This window comes from Chiloscyllium punctatum, chromosome 7 (genome assembly GCF_047496795.1).
Source record: "Chiloscyllium punctatum isolate Juve2018m chromosome 7, sChiPun1.3, whole genome shotgun sequence".
Taxonomy (NCBI): Eukaryota; Metazoa; Chordata; class Chondrichthyes; order Orectolobiformes; family Hemiscylliidae; genus Chiloscyllium; species Chiloscyllium punctatum.
Genome location: NC_092745.1, coordinates 53,217,753 through 53,231,517, shown reverse-complemented (window position 1 = coordinate 53,231,517; position 13,765 = coordinate 53,217,753). Strand labels below are relative to the sequence as shown.

Here is a 13,765-nt window from a genome sequence, read left to right as displayed (position 1 = left end):
CTACCTAGTGACTTGAGAGTTTAATGCCTCCACCCACAAGAACTAACCCAGGGACATAATTGGATCCCAAGTGTATAGGCAGCAGCTTTGTTGTCATTTCCTGGCCACTAACTTAGCACCTAAAAGAACAACCATTTCAATATTCCATTCATGCAGTACCATTTCTTGCTCTTGCCTTTTTGTTTATATCCCTTTCTTGTTCTTTATATTTTTCTCAGCCTGTAGAATTTCTACTGCACCTTGCCTGTGTATAAGAGCCTTCTACACCAACACTGAAGAGGCAATTTAGGATAAAGCTGTCTACTCAATTGATAATTCTCCATTAGCCTACATATCCACTTCCCCCACTATTAGCTACAGTTGGTACAGTATGAGCTATCTACAGAATGCACCGGGGAAAGTTACAAAGGTTCCGTGGGAGCACTGCTCAAACCTACAACCTTCATTGCCTAGAATGCCAAAGGGAGAAGGTGCATGGGGACACCACCACCTAAAATGCTGCTCCACCTCATTCACCAATCTGAGATGGAAATATTTTGCTCCTCAGGCGAAAGTATTGTGGGAACATCAACACGTCTGCAGAGATTCAAGGAGATGGTACATCACCATTTTCTCAACACTAAGTAGCAATGTTCTCAACTTGGGTAGTGGCGATCTGAAATGAATGAAGAAATAGCTTTCTATTTGTATTCTATCTATCTTGTCATCTTATTAATGTAAATTAAACTAGTGAATAAGTGTGCTAACCTTCAAAGTAAAAGCTCTATGAAACCATATAACTATGTTTCCATGATTCATACTTTCCAAGCAAGTAAATTAAATATTTGGGCAACTGTATTAAAGTGAACCACTTGCTCAATTAGAGATCAGATCATGAAAGTCAGTGCATACACTACACATGCTCACAAGACCAACGCGAGTAAATGTTTTAAGATTGTATCACCAATACTTTCAATTTGCATATCTTTGTTGTATGTTTGCAATTAACTGTGACAAAAAGATAACACACAATTTCAAATAAGCAGTTGGATTTTACATTTAAACCAATATTTACTTCATTATGAATTTCAACCCAGGGTTTACTCCAGTAACCCTCTGTTTGTGGCTCATTTACCATTGCAGATTTCAGAACTTCTGAACAGACAATGGTGAGCGGAGCCTTGGTTTGATTTGAATTTTGTTTTTGATTAGCTTTCATGATTTATGCCTTTCCTTCTGCTTCTGCTTTTGCTTTACGTGGGTGTATCCTTCCCAACCAGGCTTCAGTTGAGATTTGTGCCATTTTAGAGATTTTGCTCTTGCCAAGTTATTAACTCAAATTTGCTTGTCTCTTCATATAAACAAGGAAATAGAACACTAGACTTATTCAGTAGTGCTTTCGTTGGGTATAAATCAGTCGGGTAAGTTAAACATTCAAGTTTCACAATCAGTTGTATCCTAGAAGTGCAGTTTTACTTTGCACAAAATATAAGGACTTAAATCCAAGCCATTTTAAGTCTATACAGGTTTTAATGGCACATTCAGTGTGGAAAGCAGTACTTTATGTACTTCTGTCATTGTGCTATCCATATGTTTTTCATAGACATTCCAGTCTGGACTGTCTTTGCTGATTATCTGTCTTTTTAGTGATTGATGCCCCGATCCCTTTTTTTTAGTGGCAGCAAGACGCTTATATAATGAGCAAAACTGCATAACATCTTAGAGGAGTTCCATCTTAGCAGTTAAAGGGCTTAGAAATATCGATATCTTTGCAGGTTATAAAGCACAGCCTGTGAAAGAAATGAAAGACATAAATCCTTTATGTTAAAAATTTGACTTTTTTCAAAAAAATGTTTATAATCTGGTACAAATATAATCATTCTGTTACTTGTAACTAGACCAGCATTAGACAGTACAAGTTTTCAACATCATGCTGTCTTCTCTTTTACCTCCCACAGATGTCTCCACACATAATTTTGTGCAAATTTAAAAATATCTTTCTAAGCTTTCAGATAGTTCCAAACAAGGAGGGGCAGTTGAATCTCTACAAGCAAAGTGAGAATCTCACAGTGCTTCAAAAAAATATATGTGGGCAGGTCAGTGGTGGATGAGATTAAATATAGCCAAGTTAGGAGAAAAACTGGTTGACAAAATTAATTTCATCAAATAATCAAGGGTGATGATGTTTGATATTTGCAGACTCAATGCTTAATAAGTCACTAAAGACCTGTAATCAACAAGGCAAATAGAATGTTTAATTGTACAATCAGAATGGAAGAGTAAAGGTTGAAGAAAGTCAAGCTAAGAATGTGCAGTATTCTGGATAAACTTCCTCATCTGCAATGTCCAGTTCTGCTCACTGAGACAAGAGCAGCAATTTGAATGCCTATTGCATTTTTATTAGGCTATATATATTTGAGGAATAATTGATCTCAAATATAAGCCAATCCCATTTGTTTTGCCAAAAAAAATGATGTAAAAAATTAGACCTTTGCACAAGCATAATACAATGCACATAAAGGAGACTGCCAGAGCTTATAACATTTTACATTTTGTTTTGGAGCAATCTTCCAGTCAGATGTTTGGATTTTGTTGCTATTATTTTTATGCAAGTTGCATTCTTAAATGTTTTATTTTTAAAAGATGGTCTAAGGTGGAAAATGATAAATGCAAATCAGATCCTGAAGTTATTTCCCCAGAGATTGTAAATAATAAGTAATTTGTTCCCACATTGTTGCAATCGATACCTCACACTCCCATCATGTTGTGATGTTCCTCGGTCTTGGGTGTTCTAATTAAGCAGTTTGGAGTATGCTCTCCTCTTGGATTGCAAATACAGGGAAACATAAAAGACATCAACATTCAGGTTTTAATGCCATGACGACAAGCATTCATTATGCTCAAAAGGTGAGGAAACAGGATAGCAGTTAGAAATCACTCTGCGAAGCTGAATGATCCACTGATGTGGGGATGTGGAAAAATCATTATTTTTTATTATTTTGTGAAGACAAGTGTACTGATTGTATTAAGTAGGTCCAATCACACCTATTTCCCTTTCTACTCACTTGCTGTCAAATAAAGCTATTCAGTGATTCATATCTTGCCTTGCCTTACCAGGTATTTTCTCTGTTTTCCATTGAAAAGTTGGTGGGGCGCATGATATTCCATTCAGATCAGAAGGGGACTCTGTTGTTAAACTCCATTACTATTGTGTAAGTGGATATTGTATAAGTAAACATGTAAGTCAGCTCCAGCATCTAACAGAAATGAAATCTTATTTATGAGACCACTGAAATCAAACTTCATAGCAGACACAAATTAGTCACGATTGATGGCATTTACCTGCGATCCTGAGCTGTATCAGTGATGAATGTGATTCGGAAGTTTCTGAAGGGGACTAAATTTTTAAAACCGTGACATTTTTGCAAGTTCTAAATTAAAAGAAGTAATAGGTTGAATTAGTAAGGTTCTCAGTTAAAAAAAGAGCCGAGGAGAGGGAGTCTCAATCAGAGCTTGAGAAATGCAAACAGGAAACATTATATAAAGAGGAATGCAGACAGTATGAAGCTAGGGAGGAAACAATGAGAATTTGAGGCCCAGGAGAGGGGCATCACTGTACCCTCAAGCTAACAGAGACATGGATGTGCAGTGAGCCTGCTATATGCAAACTTGGGGATAGATAGGAAATTTGGGGACCACCACTTTATTCGGTCAAATCTTATTCCAAATTTTAAAGAGTGAAACAATATTACCTATTTTATCCAAGCTCTTAAATTGCCCACTGGTCATTACGAGGCAAAAGTGAATGACCAGCCTCCTCACAGTGGAAAGGTTCTTAGAGGAGTATATCTTGGCGAGCTTCTTTATGGTAGCAGAAAGACTTGTACATCTTGTTCGATTCTCTGAGTTTATGATAAATTGGGCAAAACTATGGGAAACAAAGGAATAATGACTTGATGCTTTTAGAGAAGCGGTTATCCCATTCAAAGGCAAAAGATGTGGCTGGAAGATCAAAGCCTAACAGACTTAACTGAACTTTGCATTTAATATCAAGTGACAGATATCTGGAAATACTTACAAATAATTTAACAACATGGCGGTTTCAACAGTTATAAAGTCTATAAAGCAACACATACTGATCAGTTTGTGGCTTTGCAAGCTTCACACAGTTGGCAGACAGGATGCCTCACACTATCCTCTGGGTAAACTAGCTTTGGGAGCTGATGAACACTATGCTGACCCTAGCCCATTAGTCCAATATTGGCCTCCTTCATTCCGTTGTGAAGCCAAGAAGATTAAAACAATATCAGGTTTTAAAACTGAGAGTTGCAGGATCAAGTTTTCAGCACATTCAGAAAATTACCATACAAGATAGTAGAAGTTGCTTTGTTTATGTAAGGCCTGAAGCCTCATCAATGTGGGGAGGCGTTCCATCCATGACCTTTTCCATCATACAAATACCCTTTATGCTCTGAATTGAATAAGTCTGATCATAAACACAGTAGTGGCAAAAGCTATATCAGAGTATTTTGATGCTGTGCTGATCCTTCTGCGTGCATGAGATCAGAAGAGTTGAAAAGCAGTCAGTGTTACTGTGGAACTAGTGATCACAAAATACCAAATGAGGCAGAAAGCCCGATTCCCAGAAGGCATAATAGAAATGACTGACTGAGTTAGACAGAAGGTGTAAATAGGTACAAAAACAGTATTGAAATTTCCTATGTGGATATCAACTACCTGACACTTAATTGTGTGAAACTTCATCCATTATTACTCCTGATATGCCCAATCATTTCAGGGCAGCATAGATAAGGTAATAGAACCTTGAACTATGTAGACAAAAGAATAGAACATACATAGACTGAATCTTTCTTAAACAGTATCATTTAATGGCTTGGTTAGAAGATGAGTTGAGTACTTAATCAATGCTGGTTACTGATTCAGAAATGATGTATTCCAGCCCTCCGAGAGCTTGAAGAGGAGCCATTAGCTATAGAGGTCTAGATTATAAACAAGACTGGTTAAACTTGAGCCTTATAAACTCTCATAGAAAGTTTTTAAAATGTCTTAGAGGCATTTAAGATACTACAGAATACAGATATGGTGAATCTAAAGCACTATTTACACTCGACCAAGAGTTAAAAGTTACAGAACAGTCATTTGGTGAAATGCAAAATTAATATGACACAAAGAGTAGTTAATATGTGGAACTCATTTTTAGGTGGAACAATAGAAGTAAATCCTGGAATTGTTTGAAGTATAGTTTGAGACTGATCCTAGGATATTGTAGATTCTAGTGTGTCAGATGTGTTGTCTCGTAATTGCTTCCTGAATGACCATGAGTCTGACTTCCAGTTCCCTAGTTGTCTAGTTTTTCAGGTTCAGCAGATTATCAAGAAATGTGCTCAGCAGGAAATAGATGCTTTTTACCTGTCATGGAAACAAAGCTGGGGAATCATTGATAATTTTCCCTTTCAGTTCCACTTGTACGATTGGAAAAGGCCTGGAGTAAATTACACATTCACCTTCTTGGGGAATGGTGTGTGGTAAAGGTGAAATATGAATTGGTTTTATTTTATTATGCCTTGAATTTCAAATGTTGTTTGTTATTCTAAGTACAAAGTCTATTCATCAGAACAGATATGAAAATATTTTTATGAATATTAGACATGAATCAAGTTTAATAAAAAAGGTTGAAATAACAACCAGAATTCTTGGATAAACACAATGTTGCGGTCAAATTATTGCATGCATATATGAATGAATTATTAACGTCAGGAGTTGCCTAGCACTGTATTCATGCACATGTCAAGATAGATCTGTTAGATATGCCATCTCATAGAATACAGCTACTACTCATTGCAGTTTGAGAATGTGTTAAAGCAAATATTGAAAGTAATTGATTTAGCAGCAGCAGCAGAAAGTGATTTCACTGATACCTCCTGTATGTGAATTGTCATTCTAGAAAAGGGCTCCCTCTGTAGCTATATACATCCCACTTGCACAGTTCAAACGCTGAGTAACGTTTCAGTTATTCCGTCTGCCTGACCGTATCTGGAGTAAGCTTGTGGTAGGCGTGTAACCTTAGGCTGCCAAGATATTTCGGTAGTGCAGTTCACGTTCATTTTGATACTATGTGTGTGGTTTTAAGCAGCCTTTGTCCTTAAAACACTGTCTTGTATTCCTGCCGTCAAGACTTTCTGGGTTCTGGAACAAAGCTAATATAAAGAAAAGATATAGGCCAAAGAGGGCAGTTAGCTCAAATGTATGAAGCTGTATTAAAAATAATTGGCAACATCGGCATTGTATGTCCATTTCTTCCAAAATTGAACTCCTGGAAGAGCCATTATTGCACTTTGAAGTTAATCCGAAGAATGATGTGCCCTATTAAAGTGAGGAAGAAATGACCCTTGGTGCGTTAAAGTCCATCAAGAGAAGAACATCTGCAGCTCATGCGGTCAAGTATATTCCAGACACCAAGGATCACTGTGGAACCTGTCAGGCCAATTATGTTTGTATTCATCTATTTGACATTCTGCTTGGTCAAACATGCCTGACTTAATGTCTGCTGAAATTTACAAAAATGACTTGTACAGAAACACAATTAAAATAAATAAATCAAAAGGTGTTCTGTTGACATCCTAAGTTGCTTAAATTTGGAAAGTGGGGATTTTTGTATGGTGTTTTTGGGCTGTAAAACAGCAGAAACTGCTTAAGCATAAAACATAAAAGCACATTACTTTGCTTGGTTTGGAACTCATGCAGATGCTGTGGCAGGAGGCCCCTTACATTCCATTCAAGCTTGTGAGAGGGGGAAGGGAGAGAGAGAGAGAGGGGTGTAAACTCAGACATTTAATATCGTTTCCCATTCTCCTTTTGCTCTTGCGGCTGAAGGCCTCCCTCTTCACTCACCCAGCCTACTATGATTATTTGGCAACCCTGACTCCGTTAATAAGACAAAACTTTAATTTGCAACTTGCTTTTTTCTGTCTTTTGATAAAATGAAAAGCTACTAGAAGTGAAAAGCTTGTTACATTAAAGTAACGAAAAGCAAAAAGAGTGCCTAAATGGCTTGTCTTAAAATCATTTCCTCTACTCAAATTTAATTTGCCACAGTTGTTTTCAGTATTCTTTTAACATAACTTGTCATATGCCAGTTATTTATTTTGTGCAATAGGTTTGCAGAGAATCTTAATTCAATAAAGAATATGCACAACAAAATCCACAAAATCTGAAAACCTGTGTTGGTTATTTTGGGTTCCAAATTTGCTTGATTTACCTTGTAAGTTTGATTATTTTTTAATTTGTTCAGAATGGGAAGGGTATGTGGATAGCTATTGCCCATCCTCAGTTGTCCATGTCTGCAGTAAGGAGGAATTCTAATCTCTCTAACATCTGCAGAGTATTGACATTCAAATGAAGAGAATCTTTTAAAAAACATTTTATTAATTTTCAGTGCAGAGCTATTTCTTTTTAGTCACTAGCTTTATCTTTTATTTCTACTCCATATATTTGCTCATTTCCATGTAATTGAAAGGACTGGCTTATTTGGGACAATTGTGCCTCCTACCATTAGTGTTTAATTGGTAGATAATAGAGCCAAGCCTTACTTGTGACTATTGATCGATACCAAAAGATTTTATGATCAGATAAATTGCGGCTTCACTCAGCCAAAATGAAGCTGGGATCTAATCCTTTTATTATTCATTCATTTCTAAGTTGACATTTTCTCCTCAATTATGGGGCTTTGAGATTTTAGTTAGGAAGTTTGAGCTACAGTTACAGCTATATCTGTTAGCCTAAACCTCTGGGTCATTTAGCTCCGTGGTTTGTCTGAAGTCCTGACCCCCATGCAGCGTAGCAATCGTGAATACTTCCCTGACACTAAGATCATCGGAATACCACGGATCGAAAAAAAAATGCTTGCAATATCAGCATTTTTGTAGATTTAAGTGAAGATGTCAGCTGCTCTTAAGTCTAGCACAACTTTCACAAGACTCTAATAGTAAGAATGGTGATTGTGTCGTGGGATCAAAAATCTTGCACTCAATTAAAGTGTATACATCATCGTCAATTGTTTATATGTTTCCTTGTTATGTGTATATTTGGATTGCATTTTCATGGTAACAGCATGATGTAACTGCCTTCTAGCATTTTGTTTGTAAAATATTAGCACAGATGTTGATGTTGCTATTAAGAATTCACTTTGACAGTAAGCATTGTTCATTGATATTTGTTTGAAACAAGTAAGTTGTTACAACATGTATTAAACTACATTGCTTGTTCTTTTGTACAAGCATGCTAAACTTTTAGGCTTTTATTTCGGTGTATTTCTCCAATGAATAGCAAAACATTGATGCTAGTAGGTTACTGTAATCTCTCTGCTAGTTTGTTTATATAAATATCAATTAGCCATTTTATAATCTACTAATCTAATGTATTGTATTTTAGGAAAAACACACAGCAGAAAATATTGAAAATATGAACTAGGTCTGACAGAATCCATGGACAGACAAGCCATTAATGTTTCAGATTGATTGTCGTTCTTCAGAAACCAGAAGAAGTTAGAAACATAATGGTGTATATTTGAATACAGAGGCCACTTTGTTGAAGAAAGGACGTAAAGGTGTTGAAAGCAGTTCAGAGAAAGTTTACTAGACTCATACCTGGAATGGAAGGGGCCTGTCTTCTGAGGAAAGATTGGACAGGCTAAGGGTTTATCACTGGTGTTTAGTATATCATTGGTATTTAGAAAATTTAATTAAAATATATAACATCCCGAGGGGTTTTAACAGGGTACATGGGGGACAACTTAGAATAGTGGGCCCTATTTAAAAGTCAGAGGTCATCCATTTAAACCAGCATTCAGAGAGCTTTCTCTCAGAGGGTCACAAATCTTTGGAATTCTTTTCTTGTAAATATGGTGGATGGATTCATATTGAGCAAGGGGGTAAATGGTTATCAGGTGTAAGCGGGAATGCAGATTTGAGGTTACAGTCAGGACAGTTATGATCTTATAGAATGCCAGAGCAGGCTTGAGAAGCTGAATGGCCTATTCCTGCTCTTAATTCATTGTTCACACACGTGTAGCCAGGGGAAGAGAGTACATTGACTCTGTGCCAGATCCTGCTCTTGCCCTAAATTGGAAACTTTCATTGTTGCATTCATTTTCTACCTCTACATCATTTTTACATGATTAATCTCTAATATATTCATCCATCAAATTTTCTATCTCTGTTTCTTGGGATATTGGCCGCTAAGCTCTACAACGCAGCTATCTTTAACTGTATATCTCCCACCTGCTTCCTGTGAGGATTCTATTTCATTCTCATAATGTTTCCTTCTTTGTAGCATTTATTCTGGTGATCCAACCTCTGAACTTCCACTCGGTCGTCTTTCCTTAATTGAGGATTCCTTGTCACTGGGATTCTTTAAGCCTGTTTGTACACTACTGCTTATCCCTTCTAGATTTCTCCTTATTGCTCTACTCCCAACCCTGTCACTCCCTCTTCCCAACCTCCACTACATCCTGTCACTCTTCTTCCCAAGCCCCACCACACCTTGGCGTTCCCTCTTCCCAATTCCCACCACACTCTGGCACTCCCTCTTCCCAATTCGCACCACACCCCGGCACTCTCTCTTCCCAATACCCACCACACCATGGCACTCCCTCTTCCTAACCCCCACCACACTCTGTCACACCTTCCTAACCCCCACCACGCCCTGTCACTCCCTCTTCCCAACCCCCACCAAGCCCTGTCACTCCCTCTCCCCAATTCCCATCACACCATGTCACTATCTCTTCCTAATTCCCATCACACCCTGTCACTCCCTCTTCCCAATTCCCACCACACCCTGTCACTCCCGCTTCCCAATTCCCATCACACCCTGTCACCCCCTCTTCCTAATTCCCATCACACCCTGTCACTTCCTCTCCCCAACCACAACTAGCCTCCATACGCATCCTTTAAAGTCTCTCTGACTTTCAATGTGTGACCACTACTGAACATCTGTCTCTTTTGGCATTGTAAAAGAGATTGTTCCCTCTTAGACATTCTGGTCCACTCTTTGTCCACCCCAACAATTACTCCCCTTTCTCCAATACCTTCTTATGAAATCACAGGGGTTGCAGTACCAGCCTTTTTAACACCCTCCTTTCTGGCAGCCAGAGTCCGAGAACTCCTTCCAGTTAAAACAGCAGTTCCCTCATACTTCTTTTTCTATACTGTGTTGTTGCTAGTGATACCTTGGAGTCTGCAAGGTCACTGAGCTTCTGGTCACTGGCCACCTAAATTCTCTATCACACTTCCAGTTCTGATCTTTCTCTTCCTCTGCCTCCTGCACTGTTCCAGTGATACTCAACACAAACTAATGGAACGAACCTCATCTTTTGCTTGGGAACATTGCGTTCAATGATTGAGTTCATGTACCTGAGATCACCACAACTGTTTTCTCGGATGGCTGCTCATGGCAGATGGCTGCACCGAAACTGTTGGGCGTCGTGGAGGTTGAAAGGATGGATCCCTAACTGGAACACAGTATTCCATCATAATCCCAGAGAGATTCACCTTTTTGTCACTTTCTTCCATTCCCTCCTCTTTTGTTCTGTTATTGTAACCATTTATCTCTCAAGTGGACCAATGTTCCCTCGAACCTCTGTTTGTTGTACATGACCAGCTTGATCCACCCTTTGCTCCCTTCATACTTGGCCTACATCATAAAGGGTAATGTTGCTTGTGTGTGACCTCTTTGTTTCTGTGTCCATCTTTTATTACCTTACTTGATTCATTTTGCCCACATGTTATCCCCTTAAATCACTCCTGGATTCCATCCTATTACAAGCCTTCCTTCTCTTGGGCTTTTTCACACACACCCCCCCCGCCACACTCTCAGAACTGGAGTTCTCATTTTTCCTGACTCTGCCTTTGCTTATACTGTAAAGTGAGGAACCTTGGGGTTTTTTCTGGTTCTAACAAAAGGTTGCCAAGTTGAAACTGTAACTATGTTTCTCTCTGAATATTTGTCAAACCATACCAAGTTTTAGTCTCACCAACTCTGGAAGCTAGTAATTAAGCAAGATGTACATAATTGGACTCCATTAATTGTAGTTTCTCATGCATTTTTTTTGTTGGAATAGTTATCATTTCAATTTTATTAAAGACCAAATGAAGCATCAGAAGTTTTATAAACCAGGGATGCGATGTCCTTTCTTAAACCTGTGGTCTTTCCTTGATTAGTGTCTGTAAATGGGCACACACATTTCATTTACAGCTGTCCTCTTATGCTAGTACGAGCTAATTCTATCACTCCAGTCTTTTTACTGTTTGTTTAGTCTGTTCGTATCATTTGGAACTCACCACCATCTTTTTTTCTCCTATTTTCTGTTTAGGCGTCCCCCTCCGGCAGTTCCTGGAAGACCTACTTCATAAAGACACTAATTTAACTTTCTTTCAATGTTTATAGTGGTATTTGTATATTTTATTTGTCTTACGTCATGCAATTGCACTATTTTCCATGTATATACCTGTTCATTTTATGCTGACAATAAACCTAACTCTATTCTAAATTGGGATGCATATTTGGTTTTAACTTTTTAGTTATTCTATGAAATTAGCATATCTATCATATCTCTCATTACTGCAAAACATTATAAAATGCTTTACAACCAATTCCAATATTTTCTAATGTAGGCAATATTGTAGTGAATTTATTCACAGGATGCTTCCACAGACAGCAAAGCTAACCTGTTATTTGTGATGTTGATTGAGGGATAATTATAGGTTAGGACACTAGATATAATTTCCCCCAATCTACTTTGAGGGAGAGCCATGAGATCATTTCTGTCGACCAGAGAAGGCAGACTTGATTACACAACTCAGCCAATAGATTGCTCCTCTAACATACAGCAGTCCCACAGTGAGGTTTCAAAATAAGGTTTTGAATTTAATTCTAGATTGAGAGTGAGACTACAGTCTTGTGTCTCAGAAGCAACTGAGCTACACCTGACATGGTTATTATTTACTTGTTTAGAAAAGTCGTTAATGGGATTTGGGTATTGCTGCCCATCCATAATTGCCCTTGAGGATGGCGGTGGTGAGCTACCTTCTGGAGCTGATGTAGGCCTGGGGCATAGGAATGCCGACAGAGGTGTTAGTAAATTCTGGGATCTTGATCCAACAACAGTGAAGGTACAGTGATGGAGTTGCAAGTTGGGATAGTGTATGGTATCAATTGCCACACATTAACATTTATATGAACACACACAACATCAATTTTACAAGTACACTCTGACAACTGGGGACCTCACCATCTTTCAGTGCACTTCAGGATAATGTAATGTTTACTGAAAAGCTGGGGAATAATAAATAGAATAGGAGAAGGTTTGCAGTACAATCAGCACAGGCTAGTGAAAATGAATGACCTGGTTCTATACTGTCCAGTGTAAGTTTCTAACACTGACAATGGAAACTGTTCCTCACCACTAGATTCTACCTGAAACATTCCTTCCATAAACTGAAGCATCATGCACAGAAACTTCAGATATTAATTTGTAAGAGGGAATGTGTTAAATTCAATATAGTTACCATAGTGTGAAGAGTTCATATGAGGCAGATAGTCTCTTAATGCCATTTTTTTAAAAATTAGATAGCCAGACATTTATAGATCAAGATGAATAAGTAATAGCATTTTCATCTTGGGTTTTATGAAAATCAGATCTTCATAGTGTGTATTGATACATCAGAATATATGTTTAAAATTAAATGTGCATAGGTAAAATGCGAAAGTCCTTAATCTAATGAAATGCCTTTTGAAGTGGGGTGACTTTTATATGGGCAAGTATGGTATTAATTGAGTATCATTCCATTTTTGCAAATAACAGTGAGTTTTGTCGATGTTTGAGAAACCACCCTTTCAGTCTTCTTCATCTCAAATCCTGACAGAAATCTGAATGTCCTATCTGAAGGATAACACCTCCAACCTTGCAACTGTCCCCTAATACTGAGTAGTACTCTGCAGTTGCACATCAGGATTTCATACTGTTCCACCAGGTTTGCTGTCTGCCTATTGCTTTTCATTACCAACCAATTCAGCATTGTCAAAATAGGATCACATCAAATGTATAACATAAAATGATGATATAATAGCATAATCTGCATTCTCTAAGCACAATGGAAACTTTTGTATCAGAGCTTGTGCAATTTTAACTTGTGGTCATTTATACATAATGTGCCCCACTCTAGCTAGCATGAAAAGACAACAGGAATATCCTCATAACGTGCCTCTCTGAAACTACTGCAAATATTTTTTTTACCAACGCTGAGTTAACCTGAAACATAGTCAATAAACAACTTTTTAATGTTTAATTATGTTTACAGGTCATTCTGGTATAATGTCACAGTTGCATTCCTCTTGTTCTGCAGAAATTGGCCCTATGGCAAACTGCTACAGAAAATCACACTGCAGGTTGATGTGAAATAAATTGCAGAGCACAGCCCTCATTTATGTGTAGGAGCCTGAAACTAAGTAATTAGTCTATGCTTTCTTTTAGTTCAAGATGAATATTATGTCAGTATGTTAATTTTGGAAGATTGCATGGCAGGGTAAGTGGGAAGTCACGGGGGGGGTAATTGTGAAGAACTTGCTTTATTGGTTCCACTAATACTTGTACAGGTCGTTCCGGTATAACGTACATTTTGTCAACACGAATTGGCTATAACACAATTGGCGAATTGTGGACGCTGTTTGGATAACACAAACTTTCTGCTGAATGGGTACAGCGACCTGC

At 38.0% G+C, this 13,765-nt stretch overlaps 1 protein-coding gene across 6 annotated transcripts in view; it reads left to right on the top strand.

Annotated features, from left to right (window-relative positions):
• The window catches only part of dnm3a (dynamin 3a), a 203,744-nt gene extending 192,216 nt beyond the window's left edge, over nucleotides 1–11,528 (top strand). For all 6 annotated transcript variants that reach the window (XM_072573547.1, XM_072573548.1, XM_072573545.1 and 3 more), the window contains one exon: nucleotides 11,369–11,528. In XM_072573547.1, the coding sequence (XP_072429648.1) occupies nucleotides 11,369–11,408 (40 nt within the window). In that variant the 3' untranslated portion in view covers nucleotides 11,409–11,528. The remainder of the gene's footprint in view (nucleotides 1–11,368) is intronic.
• The last annotated feature ends 2,237 nt before the right edge of the window (nucleotides 11,529–13,765 follow it).